The sequence below is a fragment of the Rattus norvegicus genome, chromosome 1 (assembly GCF_021556685.1).
Source record: "Rattus norvegicus strain SHRSP/BbbUtx chromosome 1, alternate assembly SHRSP_T2T, whole genome shotgun sequence".
In the NCBI taxonomy this organism is placed as follows: domain Eukaryota; kingdom Metazoa; phylum Chordata; class Mammalia; order Rodentia; family Muridae; genus Rattus; species Rattus norvegicus.
In genome coordinates this window covers 99262762-99274942 of record NC_141534.1, presented here as the reverse complement: position 1 = coordinate 99274942, position 12181 = coordinate 99262762, and the positions used below count along the sequence as shown (strand labels likewise).

Sequence of the window (12181 nt, the reverse complement as noted above, 5' to 3'; positions counted from 1 at the left end):
CACACACACACACACACCATGAGGAAGTACACACCCACGGGGTGTGCACATGCATATCAGACGCATAGGGAAATGTTTCCTTCAGCCCATTCTTAAGAAAATACAAACAGGCCTGGAGAGATGGCTCAGCGGTTAAGAGCACTGACTCTTCCAGAGGTCCCGAGTTCAATTCCCAGCAACCACATGGTGGCTCACAACCATCTGTAATGGGATCTGATGCCCTCTTCTGGTGTGTCTGATGACAGCTACAGTGTACTTATATAGATAAAAAGAAAATACGAATAGAAACCAGCAGCAGCAAACTGAAGGTGAAAGGTACAGCTGCCTGGGGAAGTGACATGACACTGCTACACAAGGACCAGGAGCACATGTGAGCAGAGCGACAGAGGCAGAAAGGCTGAGACTGGACAATGCCAAGAGGAGCTGAAGGGATGGCTCTGCGGCTGAGCTGGCTCAGGGTTGGCTGCTCTTCCTCAGGCCCCAGATTTGATTCACAGCACCCACATTGTGGCTCACAGACATCTGTAACTCCAGATCTAAGGGATCCAAAGAGCTCTTATTGTGTAGGCACTGCCTGTATATGGTGTACAGACATACAGACGAAACACCATATACACAAAAATCAGAGCGAGTAAATATTTTTAAAAAGAAATTATAGTATATAATGGTTGTTTTCTGAAAAATAGTATGAACCCTTTAAAAAATAGAAATAAAAAAAGGGAAAAGATGGCATGGTTTGAGGAAAGACTGGGAAAAGGTGTTTGCTGTGCAAGCCCAGGGACCCAAGTTCAACCCCTGGATCCTTGTTAATGGTGGAAGGAGAATGGACTCCACGCAGGTGTCTGACCCCCACACATGCACATGGGGCGCATTCACACAGGCACACACACATGCCCACGATAATAAACTTCTAAATTTTTAATGTAAAGAAGATACCCAAAGGAAGGGACAATGAAGAGTGTCAATCAAATAGATATTAGGGAGGCTGGAGAGAAGGCTCGGCGTTTAGGAGCACTGGCTGCTCTTGTAGAGTACGTGGGTTCAGTTCCCAGCACCTACTCAGTGTCTCACAGCCATCTGTAACTCTAGTTCCAGAGGATCTGACACACTCTTCTGACCTCCTTGAGCACCAGGCATGCATGTGGTGAGCATACTTACAGGCAAAACACTCACACATAAAATAAATAAATCTAAAAAAGAAGTTAGTTATTAGGGGAAATGCATATTTAGATTGATTTCAAAATCACATAGACCTAACAATAGAGTAATTCAAATGAACAGATGTTAATACGTCCCACGTCTCCACGTTCCGCAGGTTAGAAGGCTTAGAAGTGAGTGCAGCATGTCAGAAGTCCTGTAATGAGCAATGGAAGCAAGGGAGAGAAAGCCCAATGGAAGCAAAGCCAGCCGTAGCATTAGCGTGTGACTGAGTGACGTCACTGTACCAGCCAGCACTGAGTGACCAGGGAAAGCACAGGGTCTAGCACAGACCTACATGCAAGTCTGACAACTCTCATGTCAATCACGTGATCATGCCTCCTCAAATGCAACCTGTGGTCATGAGGTGCAATGCCATGATGGGGAGCCAGCTTGGGGAAAATCTGGACAAGAAAATGTAAGGGGCCAGTTGAGGTAGCACAAGCCTTTACTCCCAGCACTCAGAAGGCAGAGGCAGGGGAGCCTCTGTGAGTGTGAGGACAGCCTGGTCGACTTAGTGAGTTTCAAACTAACCAGCTCAAGGCTACATAGTTAGATCCAGTCTCAAATGAACCCCAAAAAACAAATAACAACAACAACAAAAGCACACACATGAGCAATTGTAACTTATACACACTCACACACACAGACACACACACAAGGAAGCATAACACACACACAATGCACTTACAAACATTATACACTCAATCAAGCAAGCATAATACACACACACACTCACACACACTTATGCTCACACTACACACACAAAATGCACACACAAGCACACCACACACACATACACAGCAAAAGAAGAATCCCACACACCCTCAAAAAGATGTTTATCTTTGCCTTTGAAGAACTTGACTTCAAAGGATAAACCAGGAGGTTTAAGGTTTACTCGACCCAGATAGACAAGGCTGAACACACAAGCAACGGAACAGAGCGAAGACGATGCCCACTCAGGTGTTTCCGGCAGACAGAGGACCTAGGGCTGACTCCCTGCTACCACGGTAGCAGGATGGAAGCAGCTTGGGAATGTGGAGGTTACCTGACGCCTGAGAGGCACAGCGTACGCTGCACCTCTGCCGTCTCCCACATCCTTCCAGGTGGTGGACTCCGACTCCCTGCAGCTGTTGGACACCTGTGTTTCAGCATCTTCATCCTCCCGGTAGCCCAACGTCTCAAAGGACGGCAAGGAAGTCCTTTTCGGCTCATTCTGCCAGCTTTGCCTGTGTTAGATCATTAACGAATAAAATAAGCAAACAATTATTTGGGAGCTAGCTGGGCAAAAGGAAGCTGTAATACACGTATTCAAAAGACAGCAACATGGGTGTGTGCATGTGTGCCTGCGTGTAGGTAAATGCTTGTGAGTGCAGGTGCCCGTGGAGGCCGGAGTATCAGCTTCCTCTGTTTATCAACTGCCTAACGTGGGCACTGGGAACCAAATTTGGCCTCCTCCAAGAGCAGAACATGCTGCATGCTGTACTCTTCACTGCTGGGCCATCCTCTTCAGCCCTTGTTCTGTTTGTTGAGATGATCTCACTGAGTAGCCTTGGCTGAACTGCGACTTGTTACGTAGATCGGTCTGGCCTGCCTCTGCCTCCCGTGTGTTGGGATTAAAGGCATGCACCCTCACACCCAGCAACTTGTAAACTCTTACAGCCAACATTTAAATGGTAGCTTATGTACTTTTTTTAAACATATGATTAAAAGAAAAATGTTTGGCTGGAGGCAAACCTAGTGGTACGGCTTTTGGCTAGCAGATAGAGGACCTAGGACTGACTCCCTAGAACTGCAGAATACCTCTGTTGTTTGCTTTTGTTTTGAGACAGTATTTCACGTAGCCCAAGCTGGTCTGAAATTTACTGTATGGCCAAGGAGAGCCTTGAACTTCTGATTTTTCAAGTTCCATCTCCCAAAACCTAGGACTACAGATGCCACAATCCCAGCCCCCCAGCACTCTCCTTCACAGAAAATCGACTCATTTTACCTTCTAAGTTCCTAGCTTAGAAGTACATGGCAGTTGGCTGGGCACTCGAGTTCATGGTCTTACATTGTGAACACCTGGACTGATCCTTTCATCCCTTGGAACGGACTGGGGTGGAGGATTTGGACAAGTTTCAAAGCTGACTTGTTTTCACATACATCAGCTGATGTACAGAAGTCCGTCCTTCTCCCTGGTCTGACTCAAGTGCCCAGTACACTCACAGCACCTCTCACCACTGAGCCGAGTGACTCACACTCCTGTCACTACTTAGCATTGTGCTTTAAAGTATGGCAGGGTTAGCCTAGGCCTCACCTGGACTGGCATTCTTCCTTTGAGGGTTTTCTATCCTTTTTCAGTTCAATCCAGCAAAAATGTAACTCTTAGAAGAAAAACTAGCTATATTCAAAAAGGCTAGAGTCAAGATGAGATCCCACAGTGCGCTGCTATAATCCTGGGAGCCAGAAACACAAGAAGTATAATCTGAGGCCATTCTGATCTACACAGAAAGACCTTGGCTCAGAGCTAAAGGAACAATTATTGTCCCTGTCAGTGCCTGCTGGACACAAGTAAGGGGAACCTGGTGTGATGGTTTGCATATGCTTAGACCAGGGAGTGGCACTATTAGAAGGTGTGGCCTTGTTGGAGAAGTGTGTCACTGTGGGGTGACCTTGGAGACCCTCCTCCTAGCTGCCGGAGGATGCCCAGTCTGTTCCTGGCTTCCTTCAGATGAAGATGTAGAACTCTCAGTTCCCCCTGCACCATGCCTGCCTGGATGCTGCCATGTTCCCACCTTGATGATAATGGACTGAACTTCTAAGCCTATAAGTCAGTCCCAGTTAAACGTTGAAGTTTATAAGACTTACCTTGATCTTGGTGTCTGTTCTCGGCAGTAAAACCCTAACTAAGATACCTGGTGACTATACCCCACATGGCCCCATACACAGTGGACACAGCCATCCTGAGCTGCCGTCTACTGCCCTGAGAGGATGCAGAGCCACAACATGTCCCTACCGAAGCCTCAGCTCTGAGGTGGTGGCATATGGCTCGATGAAGCTGTCCTTTTCAACTTGGGAGGCATCACTCTCAGACCGGGATCTCTGGCGAGGCTGAGGAATGGCAACTGTCTGTCCAGTCAAGGTGGTTGCCAGGATGGCTGCAGCCAGAGCAGATCTACGAACAGAAACATGCCAAACAGGCCCTGAGCAATGGGCCTTCAAGCTGCAGGCTGACAAGTGACAATGATGGCCCATCGGAATCCCCATTTAGCTCTCATACTGACTGTATGAATCTAATTTATGCAGTCCATTTTTATAGCAACTGAATGCTTTGTAAACTCTATCCAGTTCAGTGGTTCTCAATCTTCCTAACGCTGCGACCCTTTAACAGTTCCTCATGTTGTGGTGACCCCCAATCATAAATTATTTTGTTGCTACTTCATAATTTTAGTTTTTCTACTATCGTGAATTGTAATGTAAACTTGATAATACAGGATGTCTGATATAAAACACCCAATGAAGTCACAGTCACAAGCCACAGGTTGAGAACTGCTGACTTAGCCAATAGGACATTACAGCAGGTTGTAAATCTACATAGTCAGACATGCAAAACCTATATTTAAATTGTTTTCTTATTAAAATGAAAGATCAGAATAAAATAAGAAAATGAGATACAGGAGGACTTAAGCCAGGTATGGTAGCACACATCTTTGATCCCAGCACTCAGGAGGCAAGGCAGGCGGATGGTTGGGAGTTAGAGGCCAGGTTGGTTTACATAGGGAGACCCTGACTTTAAAAAAACAAAAACATAAATAGCCAGGCGACAGTGGCCCACTTGTGCGTGGTCACCGCTTTCAAACACCTGCAGAGTCAGTGTGGATGAAAACTAATCATAAAACTGGTAGTTCACTCAGAACCAGGATCCTAGTTCATTTCTAGCTCAGAATAAACAACACAACTGACAGCCAAATGCTGGTGAGAGTGTGAAGTAACTGCTGTTCACACTGTGGTGGGAACACAAACACAACAGTGGGGAAAAGCTCCACAATCACTTCAGAAACAAAACGGGTTTTGTGTTTTGTTTTGATTTGTATTTTTTAAGAGGCTGGAGGGCTGGCTCTGCGGTTCGAGCACATGAATCTCTTCCAGGGGACCAAGGTTTGGTTCTCAGCACACACACACACACACACACACACACACACACACACACACACACACACACACGGTAGCTCAAAACCATCTGTAACTCCAGTCACAGGGGACTGAACACCGTCTTCTCACCTCTGAGAGCACAAGCAGGCATGTGGTACACAGACACACATGCAAACAAAACACTCATAAAACAAACCTTTACAAAGTGTTTTTAAAAAAATCAAGATCTCACTATGTAGCTCAGGCTAGCCTAGGGCAATCAGTCCTCCTGCATCAGCTTCTTGAGTGCTGGAATTACAAGGGTATGCAACCAGGCTCTTAAAATTTTTTTTATTACTTGTAATTATGTTTATGTAATGTTTGCCTGTGTGTGGGTATGGGAAGTGAGTACAGGTGCCCAAGAAGACCAGAAAGGTTGAAGCCGGAATTACAAGCAATTGTGAGCTGTCCCATGTAGTTGCTGGGAACTGAACCCCGGTCCTCCACAGGAGTAGTGGATATTCTATCAGATGAGCCATCTCTACAGGCCCACCAGGCCCTGGTGGAAAAAGACTTATAGAGCCCACAGCATGCTCACCATGAAGCTCCTGTCTCATTTGTTCTGCAGACAAGGTAGGTAAGCTAACCCTCTTGTGCATAAACACAAGTCTCACTGATACAAGACAAACACTGAGGAGCTGGACAGACCACCTTCCTGCCAGTGGGGCTACTGCCATGACATTTTAAGCAGTGATCAATAACTGAACCTCACAGGTACTGAGAGGGGTGGAAGAGACACTGCTTTTCAGTACCCGCTAGGCTACTTGGCACAGATCGATCACAATAATGGCTGTCTGTGTTATGGACTCAGTGCTGCAGGCAAAAATCAAACACTAAAACACCACAGAGGTCTTTCGTCCTCTACTGTTTAGGAAGGAACCCAGGAGCTTCATGTATGCTGGGCAATGGTGAATCACCAAGCCCTATTCCCAGCCCTTCAGAGTTTATGTTCTAATCAAACGCACAGAATATACCAGTACCAAAGAAGATCACAGAAAATTCCTCTAAAGTGGAATTGGCTCTTATAGAGAGCTAATAACGAAATCAATTTACACATTGAAACAGAGTAGCGGTGGACTGAAGACAGCTCAGTTATAACACGTACTTCTCTTGCAGAGGACCTGATTTGGTTGTCAGCACCTACACTGAGTGGTTCACACCTGCCTGTCACAGCAGCTCCAGGGGACCCAATGTCCTCTTCTAGATCCCAAGGGTACCCACATCCAAGTACACACACACACTAATACTCACATACATGCACAGACAAAGACTCCAGGCTGGCCTCGAACTCATCTACCTGCCTCTGTCTCCTGAGTGCTTGGATTAAAAGAATATGCCACCAGTGCCCAGCTATAAATAAAAATTTAAAGGACAACACCAACAAAGTCAGACTAGCTAGGCATGGTGACTCATACTCTTGGAAGGCTGAGGCAGGAGGACTGCTCTGAATACAATGTCAGCCTGGGCCACAAAGCAAGACCCTATAGAAAACAAAATAGTCTAAAGTTTTCCAAGTGTCTGATACAGTGGTCCCAACAATGAAAAGAGAGTGGGCTGTGTGCTACACCAAACATTAGGTGGTTAGGAACACCAGTTCCTGGCAAGGAATATGTTCCTTCCTTTAACATAAAGTAGGTTTTTGTTTTGTTTTGCTTTGCTTTGTTTTTTAAGGCAGGATTCTATCTAGGAAGAAATTTTTGTGCAGGTCTCTTAAAAGTACTGTTAACCTGGACAGACTTAGCTGAGATTTAGAGCACATGTTTAGCATGCACAGACCCTGGCTTCCACTCCCAGGAAGAAAAGAGAGAGGAAGGAAAGGGAGGGAGGGAGGGAGGGAGGGAGGGAGGGAGGGAGGGAGGGGAGGGGAAGGGAGGGAAGGAAAGGAAAGGGAAGGGAAGAAAAGGAAAGGAAAGGGAAGGGAAGAAAAGGAAAGGAAAGGGAAGGGAAGGAAGGGAAAGAAGGAGGGAGAGAGGGAGGGAGGAAGGGGGTAAAGGACTGAAGGATTAACTTAAACTTGGTGCTTATATTTAGTAGAAACCAACTGCATCCAATCCTGAAATTTGAGACACTCCACTGAAGATAACAGATCCCAGCGAGTCCACTGGTGCTCAGAGAAGCCAGATTAAGTGCATTTTGGAACAGAGGTAAATACAGCAGAGTCTTCTACTTGTGGCCCCTTGGCCAGTGTGATCAGTTCCAGGATTCGGGACTTGATGGTTAAGCTTAGGGGTGACCCTTGGTGCCGCTCATCTTGATACTTACCTGGGCCTCTCTGGAGAGGGGTTGGGGCTTCGGGGAGGGGGTGTGCGTGGCACAGCTGGCTTCGGAGCAATGCTGGCTGCGGGGAGGAAGCCATGGATGATGTGGTTCTGCACAAATGAAACCCAAGGCAGGTCACTGGGAGGAGGAAATCACCTGGGTCCTGTGCCACCATCACCTCCCAAGCTGAGGCCACAGGGATCCAGTCCCAGGAGAGTCCCTTTACCCTGCTGCTGTTCCCAATCCCGGGGCGTCACCCGGGGTGCACCATCATGGCTATCCATCTCACTTTCCTCCTCCTGACTAACTGACTGATTATAATTGCAAACTGATCTGGATTAATCCACACCTAGTGCATTATGAAGCACACCTTGGAGTGTCTGTGGGAGGGCTTTTCCAGAGAGGATTAACTGAGCTGGATTATTGTACCCTAAATATGAAGAGGACCAACTCCTGGGGCAAGAGACTTAGACTGAAGAAAAAGGGAAAGAGGAGAGGGAGATCAGCTGGGCACCATCATTCTTCAGTCTTAGCTTCCCCCTGAATCGTGTCCCCTCAAAACCATGAGCCAAAATAAAGCTCTACTCCCGTAAGCTGCTTCTTGTCAGGTCCCAGCCAGCGAGGAAGGTAATTACACTGACCATTATCTTAGGCTTCCAACACACAGCACTGTCCCCAGTGACGTTACCCAGGTCTTCCCACTCCCAAGCCACAGGTGCCTCTCTTATCTTTATCAACCCTGGAACTCTGAAATGAGTACTGACTCCTCTCACAGAAGGAGCCTGACACCCGGTGGCTCATCTCAAAGCTACACATTGAGGAGAACGAACTTCTACATATGATGAAAGTCAGAGGGGATGCCGCCACCCCACTTTGAGTAACTGGGAGGAGGGGTCTCTCAAGTTTCTGAACCCTGTCCAATCTTTTCTGGGCACCAGTCACTCACACCCACGAGAGGCAGGGCATCATCATGAATGATGAATACGCTCTGTCTTCATCCTCGGGAGCATAGAATGAGAAAATGCCTACACAGTTATTATAGAACACAGAATCATGAAAAGTCAAAATAGCCCAAGGAGAGAAGGGTTGCCACCCCATGCCTGCTTCTCCTTCGGGGTAGCCAGGCCCATTGTGCACTGAACTGGACTGGAGGGAGGGAAGCCTAGCCGGGCACAGGGGAGTGCAGGGTGGGATCATGGTTGGTAACAAACACACCCAGGAACAGTTTTGGAGAACTGGTTCGTTTATTGGAGGGGGTGGGGGAATTAATGCCCCCGGGGAGATGGCCAGGGTCTCTGGGGCAAGTATTAGGTGGCTGTTTACCACTGGCCAGGGCAGGGGTGTTGGAAGATGCTTCATTTCCATATTCAGGGGCTGTAGTGGGGAAGAGGAATGGGAGACCTTATACAGTCAAACAAGGAATGAAGTCTAATAACTGTCAGGGTACTAAGCTCTTATTAGGATTGATGGTGGGAAAGCCGCTGGCTTTATGGTACCAGGCTGGGAGGAGCTAGCCAACTCCTGGGAAGTATCGGGGTTGGAGCTCTTTCAACCCTTCCTTCATAACTGGCCATTACTGTCCCATAAAGGCTCCCTTTCAGGGTTTTTTGTTTTGCTTTCTTTTTTTTTTGAAAAAAAAAAAAAGATTTACTTATTTTATGTGTGTGAATGTTTTGTATGCATATATGTATGCATAGCACATGCATGCCTGAGTTTGTGGAGGTCAGAAGAGTACATCAGATCTCTTAGAAATGGTGTTTCAGGGGTTGGGGATTTGGCTCAGTGGTAGAGCGCTTGCCTAGCAAGCGCAAGGCCCTGGGTTCGGTCCCCAGCTCCGAAAAAAAAGAAAAAAAAAAAAAAAAGAGAGGTGGTGTTTCAGATGGTTATGAGTCGGCATGTAGGTGCTGGAAGCAATATGTAACCTTAACTGTGGGATGATGTCACAAGTGAGGGGCAAGTACAGGATAGAAGAAGGCCTGTCATTGGAGGAGAAGGAAAGATGGGCAGGAGAGATGTTTGAAGGAAGAGGAGACTGGAATGGAAAAGAGGGAGAGACGGGAGGGAGAGGGAGAGAAGCCGTGGCAGGACAATATGGTGGGGGATGTTAAGATTCCACGCTGCACCTTTACAAGTTGTTACAAATGTTCTTAAGGGATGGATGTGTATTGGGCTTTGTGTAGGTGGACAATTATATTTTATCAATTGGGCCAAAGGTTATTGTATTGTGTGTTCTTTCCTGTAGCAATTTAAGTGAAAGAAAGTGTGTGGCGGCTGGACTGGGCTGCCACAGAGTTGGGATGTGTGTTTCTGGCAATGGAAACCTGCCTTGGGAACTAGATAGGCAGAGAAATTGCTGACAGCTCAGAGAGGCCTTTGGCAGTGTGATATGGGATGGAGCAAAGCAGGTGAGATGCTTTGCTGACTGAGAATTAAGATTTCCAGCAGATATCTTGGGGTACCGCGGTACCAGACCTAGCGAGGTAAAAGACGATAACATTTTTTTTTTTTTTAATTTTTACAACAACACTTAACCACTGAGCCAGCCCTCCAGCAAGGAAACTTCAAGTTTTTCCTTAGGAAAAGGACACAGAGACATTAAGAATGGGTCTTCAAAGATGGCCCCTGCCTCTGTATTGGAGAGGGAGCAGCAGCATGAACACGGGAAGAGACAAAACACCAATGGCAGGCAACTTAGACAAGGAAAAGAGGACACGAGGGATCTGTGGATCATTTCAGTTTATTCCTGGGGGCTGGAGAAATGGTCCAATGGATAAGAACATGTACTACTCTTCCAGAGAACCTGAGTCCAGTTACCAACACCAATACCAGGCGACTCACAACTGCCTGTAACTGCACCTCTAGAGAGTCCACTGTCTTTGACTCCTACCGGCAAATGTACAAACTCATACTTGAGACACTTATACATAATTAAAATAAGTTTTTTTAAGGTTATTACATGGACAATATAACTCAGTGGCAGACTGTTTGTCAAGTGTCCAAAAGGGCCTGGAATAGTTACTTTCTCCTGACCTTGCGACAGGGTTTCACTGTGTAGCTTTGACTAGTTTGGAACTCACTTATGTAGTCCAGGCTGTCCTGAGGTCTGCCTACCTCTACCTCCAGAGTGCTGGGATTAAAGGTGTATGCTATACTATTCCTGGCCTAAAGGCCCTGAAATGGATCCATAGCACCACAAAATATAATTGGCATGGTTAACAGTAGTGAGAGGAATGGAGTGTGTGTCATGATTCCTTGAATCACGTTCCTAGAAAAATGAGTAAGGAGCCAAGTGCGATGGGGTAAGCCTGTAATCTCAGCACTCAAGAGGCAGAGGTAAAAGGGTTGTGGGGAGTTTCCTGGGCTACTTAGCAAGGAAACCAAAACCTGTATCAAAACCAAAACCAAACAGAAGAAGAAATATAAACCAGCAAGACATCAGAGAATGAGACTAGGAAGACACTTCATGGCACATAGTGACAAAGTGGCTTTAAGAACATCCGAAAGGACACATCCAGGCAGAAGGAACAGAAAATGTCAGTGTGTCTGGCTAGTGAGTGTGTGGTGGAGGACAGTGGGTTCTACTAAAGGCAGTGGCGTGATCAGATTTGTTGTTTTTAAGTTTCAGTCATTGCTCTGTAGACAGCAAATCTCGGGGACCTCAGAGGTGAAAACAGAGAACCTAGAAAATATTTGATTAGGAAGCAGTCCGGGTAGATAGAGGCCAGGTTAGGGTGGGTAAGGTAGAATGTGGTGGGCAGACGGACTTGCTAAAGCCAGTAGGTGGTGAAGGGTAGCAGGGAGGAACCAAGTATGACTTCCCTGCGGGGACATCCAGCCATGGAGCAGTTTTCAGCAAGACAGGAGTGAACTCCTGGTCAAGGAGAGAATCCTGACAGGGAGGTCAAAATTCCTGTCTGTGGCGTACTCTGCACATGAAGGATTCTTCGGCACACGAAATCTGGACTTCTGGAACTTAATGCTCCCTGATAGCGTGGCCGCCTCGCTCCTAAAACAGGCCTTAAAACCTGCATATGAGGGCCGGAGAGATGGCTCAGTGGTTAAGACATTGTTTGCTCTTCCAGAGGTCCTGAGTTCAATTCCCAGCAACTACATGGTGGCTCACAACCATCTGTAATAGGATCTGATGCCCTCTCCTGCTATGCAGGCATACATCCAGACAGAGTACTCATATAAATAAATATTTCTTTTTTCTTAAACCGCAATGAAAGCCTGGAATTACTCACGAACTGGCTCCGGCGGTTCCTGCGGAAGCTGAGGAGCATCCTGGCTGAGGGCTGCGGGCTGAGGCGCCTGGTGCTGGACTGGCTGGAAGACAGCCCCGCAGCCTGCACAGCTCCCCACAGTCTAGCTCCCGCGGACCCCTGACTTTAAAACAAACACGTCTCATATTGGCTCTGTTTTGAGTCTCAGCCAATCAGAGTCAGTTTTACTGCCACCCGTTGCCCTTGACAACCGAGCAAGGCGTCATTCAAATTCCAGCCACTGAGGAAGCAGGCTAAGTCTTTCGCTCTCTTATTGGCTATACTACACG

The 12181-nt window shown here is 47.0% G+C and overlaps 1 protein-coding gene across 8 annotated transcripts in view; it reads right to left on the bottom strand.

The window, feature by feature from the left end:
• The window catches only part of Cep89 (centrosomal protein 89), a 41996-nt gene extending 29986 nt beyond the window's left edge, over nucleotides 1-12010 (bottom strand). For 6 of the 8 annotated variants that reach the window (XR_015683302.1, XR_015683303.1, XM_087653925.1 and 3 more), the window contains exons 1-4: nucleotides 11874-12010; nucleotides 7633-7739; nucleotides 4196-4354; nucleotides 2246-2426 (exon numbers count right to left, since the gene is read on the bottom strand). Coding sequence is in view for 5 of the 8 variants with exons in the window: in XM_087653925.1 (XP_087510051.1) it covers nucleotides 2246-2426; nucleotides 4196-4354; nucleotides 7633-7739; nucleotides 11874-11912 (486 nt within the window). In the remaining 3 variants the exon portion in view is untranslated. 8 annotated transcript variants of the gene reach the window in all.
• Nucleotides 12011-12181: the final 171 nt, after the last annotated feature.